Source organism: Tupaia chinensis, unplaced genomic scaffold, assembly GCF_000334495.1.
Source record: "Tupaia chinensis unplaced genomic scaffold, TupChi_1.0 Scaffold000159_1, whole genome shotgun sequence".
NCBI lineage: Eukaryota > Metazoa > Chordata > Mammalia > Scandentia > Tupaiidae > Tupaia > Tupaia belangeri.
In genome coordinates, this window is record NW_006159630.1 from 3,498,460 (window position 1) to 3,509,046 (window position 10,587).

The 10,587-nt window shown below is 61.0% G+C and overlaps 1 protein-coding gene across 1 annotated transcript in view; it reads left to right on the forward strand.

The window, feature by feature from the left end:
- Positions 1-10,187, forward strand: part of USP36 (ubiquitin specific peptidase 36) — a 43,423-nt gene extending 33,236 nt beyond the window's left edge. Inside the window, 9 exon segments of the mRNA XM_006145704.3 lie at positions 4-272; positions 821-879; positions 881-943; positions 2,895-3,458; positions 4,941-5,161; positions 7,133-7,234; positions 7,812-7,927; positions 8,297-8,453; positions 9,232-10,187. Coding sequence (XP_006145766.1) covers positions 4-272; positions 821-879; positions 881-943; positions 2,895-3,458; positions 4,941-5,161; positions 7,133-7,234; positions 7,812-7,927; positions 8,297-8,428 — 1,526 coding nt within the window. The 3' untranslated portion in view covers positions 8,429-8,453; positions 9,232-10,187.
- Positions 10,188-10,587: the final 400 nt, after the last annotated feature.

Here is a 10,587-nt window from a genome sequence, read left to right on the forward strand (position 1 = left end):
CCCCGGAGAGGAGGGGCTCCTGCAGCTCCAGCCCAGAGCACTCTGCTGACAGCTCCACCAAGGCCCCCCAGGCTCCCAGGAGTGGAGCCACCCCCCTCTCTGACTCTCAGGGAACAAACTGCTCCACTGCGGGCGACTCCAGAGCGCTGCTGAACGGAGCAGAGTGCAAGATGACGAAGCCGAAGCCCCCGGTCCTGGGCAGCACCGCCCCTGAGCCTGCAAGCACCATGTCTCCTCCGCCGGCCAAGAAACTGGCCCTCTCTGCCAAAAAGGTGGGTGCGTGTGGGTCCCGTCACCGGACACGCGGCAGTCGGGCTCACGGGAGGTGTGATTGCGCTTTGGGGCGGGGCGTCGAGGGGCGGAGCAGCGGGTGTCGGGCACAGGAAGGCAGCCCTGAGGTGGAGGTGGCAGGGTTTGCGGGAGCCCTGATCACCTGGTGGATCTGGCTCCCAGAGGCTTAGGTGGCAGTGGCCCTCTGCTGGGCCTCAGTGGGGCAGGGCGGGCAGGGCTTGGGCCAGGTGGCACCTCCGCGCAGCACCAATTCTGGGGCAGCATTGGCACGGTGCGGGGAATCGTCGTGCTGGGGTTTGTGTTTAAAGTTCCTTCCTTTTTCCTTTTCGTTTCTAACCAAAAATACTTCTGATTCTTCTCCCGCCGTCCCTTCCCTCCCCGTTGTCTCCTCCTCCCGTCCTCTCATCCTCCTTTCTGGGCTCCTTTATCTTTTTATTTTTATCTTCTTTTGCGTTACTTTTATTTCCCTTCTTCACTCACGGAAACCTTTTTTAGACCACCAAGTTTTTATTTATGTCAATGACTGCAGGCCAGCACCCTGCGGAGGGCGACCGGCAGTGACCTCCGTTCTCCCCCCTCACTACTGTCGGGCCTCACCTATGGAAGCCACTCACCCCGCCGCCGCCTCCACCTGGCCTGTCAGTAGAACCAGGTAAGCCTCAGCCGGGCCTCACACTGCCGACCCTTCCTGTCCCGTGGTTGTGTGTGGCTGGGGAGCCGACGACCGCCCGCCTCAGGACGAACAGGCCTCCTGCCGCTGAGGACGTACGGGCAGCGTGGAGGACAGACCCCCTTTCTTCCTTTCTTTCAAAAATTGTGCCGGAGCACACATGCGCTGGCCGGAGAGAGAGTGAGAAGGCCCCTGCCGTGGGGCCTGGTCACGCTGCAGGCCTTCTCCACCTTCTCCGCTTCCAGGGTTTCAAGCATGCGTGCACACATGCATCTGGCGTGGTTCTCAAGCCCTCGGCTCCGTGGGGTTTAGCCGCTCTAACCACCGCATCACCGCCGGCTTGCCCCCGCCCTGCCCTTCGCTTCCCTGTTCTGCCTGGCCAGGGGGAGCTCACAGGCTCTGCAGTCCTGCTTCCTGTTTTCATCTTTATTTTCCACCTATGTGCACATCCAGGTGACCTGGTGTGCTGCAGCCAGGCCTGTGCTGTGGCCCCTGGCTAGGCATGACAGCACGTCACAGCAGAGAGACGGGGCTTCCCTGAGACTGCAAGAGCACGCGGTCCCGCCTGCCAGGGCCGTTCTGTGGCCCTGTCCCCTGACCCTTGGGCTGGCGGCCTTTGGAGCAGGGAGGCCGGTTCTTCGGTGCCGCAAGGCTGCCCCTGAAGACCTTTGAGGGTCTTCTGGGGGTTTGGGAATGCCTCTCCCCGTTCAGGCGCCATCATGGGGGTGCTCACATCTTAAGTGTGTTAACGGCAGGGGTCAGCAGGGCTATGGAAGCAGGGGAAGACAGGGTGAGCCAGGAGGGGGCTTTGGTGATGGGTTTGCCGGGGGCACTGGTGTGCTTGTCCCCTCACTTCTGATCAGCCTCTCTCTGCATCCACGAGGGCGCCTTTCACAGCATGTCCCCCAAGTGGGCATCCCCACCACCTCTGCCCCCCCACACCCTCCCATGTACCTGATGCTTCTGCAAATGCTAGGTCCTCGAGCGTTGGCGGGGTCACGTTACCTGTCTAAATAGTTCTACGCAGTGGGAGTGATGTGACGCTGCAGGGCCGTTGGTCCAGCTACTGTTCTGGTCTAGCCGATGTCCGCGACAACTCGGCCCCTCTGAGGTGGCTGGCTGTTGCTCGTTGACGTGGTCCAGAGAGCATGACCAGCTTGCCGATGGCAGCACGGCCCCGCTGTCCTTGGTGCCACATAGCCTCCCGGACCTGCCGTCCCCGGTGCTGCGTGGTCTCCTGTCCCCGCCGTCCTCAGTGCTGCATAGTCTCCCGTCCCCGCCATCCCCGGTGCATCCCCGCCGTCCTCTGTGCTGCGTGGTCTCCTGTCCCCACCGTCCTCGGTGCTGCGTAGTCTCCTGCCCCGCTGTCCCCACCATCCTTGGTGCCACGTAGTCTCCTGCCCTGCTGTCCCCACCGTCCTTGGTGCCACGTAGTCTCCCGTCCCTGCCGTCCTCGGTGCTGCGTAGTCTCCTGCCTCGCTGCCCCTGCCGTCCTCAGTGCTGCATAGTCTCCCGTCCCGCCGTCCCCGGTGCCACGTAGTCTCCTGGCCCCAAGTTCAGAGGAAGTAATGGAGGATGCACAGGCGGAATTCTGTAAGGCTCATTACCTGTGCTCCAACACCCTGAAGCTTTTGGTGGTTGGAAAATAAATCCTACCTGGATTGTTTTTCTTACCATGTATGGCTCAGTGAAGCTTTCTTTCCTTAACACGTTTGTTTCAAAGATTAACCAATGAGGTGACAAAAATATTCTGAACTGCTTGGTGACAAGAAACTTAAGATGTGTGGCAGTCCCTGTTAACTCCGACCTTAAGTAGAGTTTATTGCAAGCCTGTGTTTCTGAGGACCAGTGTGAGGAGGGTGAGGGAGGGTGGAAGGGGTGCTCTGCTGGGGTCTTTTGGAACAGCCCCCTTTGCCTGCTTGCCTGTCCACAGGGCTGTGTCACCTGCTCCCGAACCATCCAGCCGTCCGAAGCCCCCCATCAGCCCCCATTCCGCATCACTGTCCAGTAGCCCCCGGCCCCCAGGGACATCAGGACTGCCAAGCTGCTGCTCCACCTCGACCGCACTGCCTCAGGTCAACGGGGACCCCGCGCGCCTCTCACGTCAGCTGCTGGAGGCCGGCGAGGCTTCTCGGACCCCCTCAAAGGAGAGGAGAAAGGCCGGCCTGGGAGAGCTGCAGGGGCCGGACAGGAAGCCGCAGCACGGCACAGGGACGCCTGCAGCTGCCACTCTTCCCGGGAGGAGGAGGAGGCGGAGGAGGAGGCGTCTGGAGGCCATGGCCACAGCTACTCAGCAGGAGCAGACACAGAGGCAGCCATGGAGCCCCGAGAGCAAGGAGGGCCAGGCTTGGCTGCCAGGGGACAGACGGGAGGAAGAGGGTGGACAGCCGCAGGTGAATGGCTGGGAAGCAGGACACGTCGCAGACGGCCCCCGCCTAAGCAGCAGGAAGAGGAGGAAGGGAGCCGAGGGACCCTGCCAGGACCCCCCCTGGCATAGGTAAGAGCAGGGCATCCTGTCCGAACCCCGCATCGAGAAATGGCAGTGGACCAAAGTCTGCTCGGGGCAGTGAGGGGGTGCCACCGACCTGGGCTTCCACAGCAGAGTGTGGAGGGCCTCCAGCGAGGGGGCGGCGGGTTGTGCTTCACCAGACCAGGGAGTGAACAGAGCGGCCAGCCCCGGGCTGTCACTGTGTGCAGGGTGGTCCAAGGACGAGGGGACTGCGACCCTGGGCAGGGGCCAGTGTGCGGTCACGTGGACTACAGCAGTCAGCACCTCCGGTCTGTGGCCTGGCTGGAGTTAGGGCTGAGAGCAGGCCCGTCCCCCCGCCCCCCGCCCCCCATGTCTGTCCAGGTCTGTGGCCTGGCTGGAGTTAGGGCTGAGAGCAGGCCCGTCCCCCCGCCCCCCGCCCCCCATGTCTGTCCAGGTCTGTGGCCTGGCTGGAGTTAGGGCTGAGAGCAGGCCCGTCCCCCCGCCCCCCGCCCCCCATGTCTGTCCAGGTCTGTGGCCTGGCTGGAGTTAGGGCTGAGAGCAGGCCCGTCCCCCCGCCCCCCGCCCCCCATGTCTGTCCAGGTCTGTGGCCTGGCTGGAGTTAGGGCTGAGAGCAGGCCCGTCCCCCCGCCCCCCGCCCCCCATGTCTGTCCAGGTCTGTGGCCTGGCTGGAGTTAGGGCTGAGAGCAGGCCCGTCCCCCCGCCCCCCGCCCCCCATGTCTGTCCAGGTCTGTGGCCTGGCTGGAGTTAGGGCTGAGAGCAGGCCCGTCCCCCCGCCCCCCGCCCCCCATGTCTGTCCAGGTCTGTGGCCTGGCTGGAGTTAGGGCTGAGAGCAGGCCCGTCCCCCCGCCCCCCGCCCCCCATGTCTGTCCAGGTCTGTGGCCTGGCTGGAGTTAGGGCTGAGAGCAGGCCCGTCCCCCCGCCCCCCGCCCCCCATGTCTGTCCAGGTCTGTGGCCTGGCTGGAGTTAGGGCTGAGAGCAGGCCCGTTTTCTCCCCAATGTCTGCCCAGGTGTGTGGCCTAGCTGGAGTTAGGGCTGAGAGTAGGCCCGTCCCCCCACCCCATGTCTGTCCAGGTGTGTGGCCTGACTGGAGTTAGGGCTGAGAGTGGGCCCGTCCCCCCACCCCCATGTCTGTCCAGGTGTGTGGCCTGGCTGGAGTTAGGGCTGAGAGCAGGCCCTGTTCTCCCCCCCGCCCCCCATGTCTGCCCAGGTGTGTGGCCTGGCTGGAGCTAGGGCTGAGAGCAGGCCCGTCTTCTCCCCGATGTCTGCCCAGGTGTGTGGCTGTGGGCAGCGGGCACTCATGGCCAGTCGCATATTCAGTGTCGGCTGCCGGGTGTGAAACAGTGGGCACGTCTTGTCCTTTGGGCCTCTTATGACCGTGACACATTTGGGCAGGGGTGTGTCCTAGAGAGTCAAGGGCACGTGCCAGATGACATCCACTGGGGACACCTGTCCTTGGGTCCTGAAGTGACTGTTGCCTCTGACCTGCAGCAGCCACCCTCCTGTGAACAGCAGCCAGACAGAGCCAGAGGCGGGGTCTCCCAGGAGGAAGAAGAGGAAGAGGAAGCACGAGTCACAGGAAGCAGACGAAGAGGAACACCCGCGAGGCCAGGGGCACACTCGGCCCGGTGTCACTGTGGGCCCCGAGCTGAGCGGTCACTCAGCACCTGTGAGTGGCCGGCACCCTGGGGCCCCGACAGATGTATGCACAGGTAAGACAGGGTCCTGGCAGGGCGGGATGGCCCAGGTGAGGTTGGAGAGCCCACAGTTGCTGTGTCTGTGCTGAAGCGTCCAACAGAACCACCCCACAGAACACGTGGTGTACTTGGACTTCAGCACATTCTCTGGGGACCAGTGGGCCTCCCCATTCGAGGCTCTTTTCCTCCGCCTTCCAATAGAAATGAGCCAGAACTCTCAGCCTGAGCAGTCTTTTATTTTCTTCTTTAAATTTGCCAGAGGGCACACGCACTTCACACGAGAGAGAGAGAGAGAGAGAGAGAGAGAGAGAGAGGAGTGAGAAAGCACCCTTTAGAGGGGGGAGTGAGAGAGCACCCCTACAGAGGGGGAGCAAGAGAGCACCCCTACAGGGGGGAGTGAGAGAGCACTCCTACAGGGGGGAGTGAGAGAGCACCTCTACGGAGAGGGAGAGCGAGAGAGCATCTCTACAGAGGGGGAGTGAGAGCACCCCTACAGGGGGGAAGTGAGAGAGCACCCCTACAGGGGGGAGTGAGAGCACTCCTACAGTGGGGAGTGAGAGAGCACCCCTACAGAGGGGGAGCAAGAGAGCACCCCTACGGGGGGAGCGAGAGAGCACCCAGGCAGCGTGCTCACATGCAATCCCTCCTCCCCCATTGGAACTGGGCCTGCATGCACATGTGCCTGTGCATTTCTCTAGCCCCTGGCCTGGGACTCTGCTCAGTCGGCCTGGCAGAATTCAGCCACCCAGCCACCAAGATACCAGCAGGCCCCCAGCCTGAATTTTCTCCCTGATGCTCGAACATAGAAGAGCTGGCTTCCCCTGCACAGCTGGACCTCTCTGAGGATAGCACAGCCCCTTGCTGAGGTCTTGTCATGGCCATGGCTTCAGGCATCCCCACCCCATCTCCGTTTTCGTTTTCTCTGGAGCTGGCCGGACGTGCTGTGACAGATGCTCTGTAAATTGGGCCTGCTAAACGGAGAGCAGAGAGAGCCCTCACTGCTGGGGTGGAGCCCAGCAGGTGGTAGCACCATGAGGCTCGCTCTGTTTCATTGGGGATCCAATTCGTGCATTTGGGGCTGAGAGTCCCCCATAATCTGTTGTATTTCTCAGACTCCCAGTAAAGGAATGCAGGGGTGAAAATGGAGTGAGTGAGCCACTGCGAAGCACCTGCTGGGCGGTGCGGGCTGAGTGCGGGTGGCCAGGAGGCCAGTGTGGCAGTGTGGACAGAGCTGCCCGGAGCCGTGCTCGGAGGCAGTCCTCAGAGCCAGGGGAGGCGCTCGTCAGTGTGCCGCTCTAGGATGTCTGTAGAACACGTGCGGGGGCCACAGGGGGTGCTACCTGGCCCTTAGCCTGCGGGTCAGCACAGCTGCTGCAGGATCAGACGGGGAGAGACCAGGGCAGGTTGTGCAGAGGGAGGTGTGTACATTCCGGAAGCTGTGTGGTGGCCGGGTCAGGTCGTGGGCCAGAGGCCGAGGACTAGCTCAGGAACTATTTGGAGAACCTGGTGAGGGCAGTGGGGCCTTCGTGTTCCAGACAAGGCGGGCGGGCCCGCCGCGGACCTGCACCTCGGTGCTCTCAGTGGCCAGGCCCTTCCCCAGCCAGTCAGGACTAGAGGAGGCCCCGAGGGGTGGCTCCTCACCAGTCCTCCGGGGTGAGTCCCAGGCACTGGCCCTTTCTGATGGACGAGGCAGATTCCACAAGGGGATACTTCTGTCCCTCCGTCCATCAGACTCAGGACTCGCATTGTTGGCCGTAAGTCTTCTGTTTTGCTTTTGTTTTCTGTCTCTTCTTTTTTGAGAAATAACTTGAAAAACAGCTTGATCTATTGAGTAAAGTCATTAGTAAATGAAGCCCTTAAGTTCATTAATGGGTAAGCGCTTATCACTGGGGAAGTCTTCAGCTTTGTCGTGAATGAAGCGTATGTAGCGGCTTCCCCAGTGGCTGTTTAAACACACACGAATGTTTCCTGGCTCCCTGATTGCAGGGCTGGGGCAGGCTCCTCTTGTGTCCCGGAGCAGTGAGCGAGAGTCCGACGTGGTCCAGGAATTGCTCAAATACGCATCCGATAAAGCTTATGGGAGAAGAGGTATGAGGCTGACTCGTGTTTTGCTTTGGTGCTTAGTTTAGGGGGAAGAGTGGGGTGGGTCCTGGGGTTCCGTAAGCGTGGAGGACATGCCTGGCTTTAGCAGCGGGGAGCCCGGCGTAGATGATGGGGAGTTCTCTTTACCCCTGGCTGTGGCATGAAGGTGGATTCTGCCCACAAAGATCCAAAACGGTTCTCCCCAGCGGTCCACACCTCTTGGGGTCAGGCTGAGAGGAGTGTCAGGTCTCCATCAGGGGAGGGGACAGGAGGAAGCAGCTCTTCCCAGCGTCGGCAATACCCCTTCCCAGCCAGAACATTGTTTTCATAAGTCAGACCTCACACACAAACGTGAGCCGTTTATTTCTCACACAAGGGCGAGGGTGGGCAGGTTGGTAGTGCAGAGTTTAGTCCGGAGCTCTGCCGAGCATCCTGTGTGTTGGGGGCACTCCGCCCTCCTGGTGCCCCTGCACGTCTGTTTTCTCCAAGCCGTGGTGCTCAGAAATCTGAGTGACCCGGAGCAGTAAGCCCACACGGCAGCCAGAAGCCCACAGCTGGCTGACGCTGTGTGTCTGCCATGCAGTTCTGACCTGGGACGGCGCGGTGTCAGCAGTCAGTCAGGACGCCATGGAAGACAGCAGGTTGGCCCGCACGGAGACCGTGGTCGATGACTGGGATGAAGAGTTCGATCGGGGGAAGGTATGGGCCGTGTGGCGCAGGCTGGTGTGGCTCTGCCTGGGCCCAGGGCGGGGAGGACTGGGACCTCAGAGTGCTCGGAAGTGGCAGTGGCAGTGGCAGTGGCAGCACAGAGGCCGAAGAGTCTGACTGCTCGGTTCGCATCTGGCCTGGCCACTCGCTCACTGCGGGCCGTGGCCCAGGCTTGGAGCCTCTCCTTGCTCCTGTCCCTCCGTCTGTAAAGCAGGGATGAGGTGTCCCCAGAGGGTCCTGAGGAGTGTGACCTGGGGACGTGCCCGCCCCAGTGAGCTCGTGCTACCTGTATTGCTCAGAGCCCCGGGGCTGGAGCAGGACAGCCCTTGGGAACCAGGATGCCTGTGGTTCTTGATACAGGAAAAGAAAATTAAAAAGTTCAAGAGAGAAAAGAAGAGGAACTTCAATGCCTTCCAAAAACTTCAGAGTAGACGGAACTTTTGGTCGGTAACTCATCCAGCTAAGGCCACCAGCCTGAGCTATCGTCGCTGAGGTGCGGCCCAGTCTGTCAGTTCAGGTACTCTGCTGTGAGTGGCGTGGCATTTGCCGTGTGTGTAACGCTGTGCATGGGTAGACCGTGTGTGGTGTGTGGCTGTGCGTCGTGTGTGTAGTATGTGTGCATGCTGTGTGTGGGTGTGGTGTACATATGTGATGTGCACGTGGACTGTACATGTGTGTGTATGTGTGCTGCGTGTGGCGTGGCTGAGCAGTGTGTGTGGCAAGCGTGGTGCAGAGTGTGGCGTGGCTGAGCGGTGTGTTTGGCAAGCGTGGTGCTGCGTGTGGCGTGGCTGAGCGGTGTGTGTGTATGTGTGCTGCGTGTGGCGTGGCTGAGCGGTGTGTGTGGCAAGCGTCATGCTGTGTGGTGAGGCTGCTGTGAGGAGCACGTGGACCGGTCACTTACCGAGGAGGGCCTCGAGTTGCCCACCAGGGCAGAAGTCGTGCTTTGGCGTCCCGTGTTGGTGGCAGTGGAGTTGGGGTGCCTTTTTTTTTTTTGGAGAGATTTTCACTGTAGGGCGCGTGCGCTCGCCAGACAGACAGAGAGAGACATAGAGACAGAAAGCGAGAAATCACCCCCCAGGGGGATGGTCACGCCGCAATCCCTTCTCCTCCATTCTCCTCTCGGGATCTTGGGCACGCACGCACACGCGCCCGGCGTGAGTTTTAAGCCACCGGGTCCGGGACGCGAACCGCGGTCGACCACGTGGGAGTCCAGCGACATAGCCATTACGCTAACTGCTGGTTCCCGAGTTGGGGTGCCTTTTGTCACTGCAGTTACCAGTGCATTTTTTCCACAGCCTCCTGGAGATGAAGAGTCACGTCCTGACGCTGCCTGTCTGGATCTGAGGCACAGCCTCGCATGGACTCTGCTGCTGCGGCCCCTCCAGACCACTGTCCGCCATCCGGCCACTGGGGCTCTGCTGGCCCCGCTGTCCGCAGACGACCCAGCTGAGTCTGTAGAACAGGACCTTCCTGGTGACGTCCACCACGCAGCCACCTGTGTTGAGCGGAGATGGCAGAGTGCTCGTTGGACCCCTGCGGCAAGCCAAGTGTCCTTGGGTTCATGGACAGTGGAGTCAGCATGGGCAACGATCTGCCCTGGCCCGGCCATCAGTGGAGCGTTGTGTCCCCCATGCCCATGACATGGGGTGACAGGCCTGTGGTTGGTTGCTCTTCGTGGCTGCTGGGCCATCCCTTGCCTCCTGGTGGCTGGCGCCACCATCTGATCCTGCCCCGCAGCCCGCCCTCCCCGGTTCTGGTGGGGCCGCGGGCCTGGATGCCTTACCTGTCCGTCCTCAGAGAGGAGGAGCCCCGAGGCTGAACCCACACTCCCCCTTTTCTGGAACGGGGCTGGCCCTGCTGGTGTGTCTCTTCCTTCAAGTCGCTCTGGGCTGTCTCTGGCAGCCGCTGGGCGAGGCCGACGTGCCCACACTTCTGCTTTCAGGGCTGCTCTTTGTTCCCAGGTGACTGCAGTCACTCCCTTGAAGCCACGACAGCCCACGGGTCTCTGCTGAGGCTGTGGGCTAGGAGCGGACCTCTCCTTTTGTTTTACTACTTGACATGACACTTACTTCGGCCAGGCCTGTGGCTTCCATTAGCAATATGTTTCCTCTGATATGCAAATACCGGCTTCCTTTGCTCCGTTTTGTGAGTGCTTTCGAATTTAGATGATTGTATAACTCAAGATTACTTTTTTATCTTGCTCAAGCTGTGCCTGCAAACTTGTAACTTAATAAACACGGGAAATCCTCTGCGAAGGTGATATTTTCAAGGAAAAAAGACAACCGCTGGCAGAAGGCGTGGACCTTAACGTCCGCCCTCCCGGTGCCTCTCCTCCCCTCATGCTAGTCCTGGCCGAGTGCTGGGTGCCCGACTCAGACCTGCCCCCTAGGTGCACTTCCTGGCCTGAAGTCCTCGGTGTTCCTTCCTTGGTGTCCTTGTTGGGTCACTGTCCTCCGTCAGCCTTGCTTCTGCTCTGCCACCTGGATGAGCACTGGCAGAGACAGACCAGTTACTTTTTTATTAAGTTTGCTACAGGGAGCGTGCACTAGAGAGAGCACCCCTGGGGGTGGGGTGGCCACACTGCAATCCCTTCTCCATCCTCTTGGGATTTGGGCATGCACGCACACACACCCAGCATGTTTCTCAAGCCA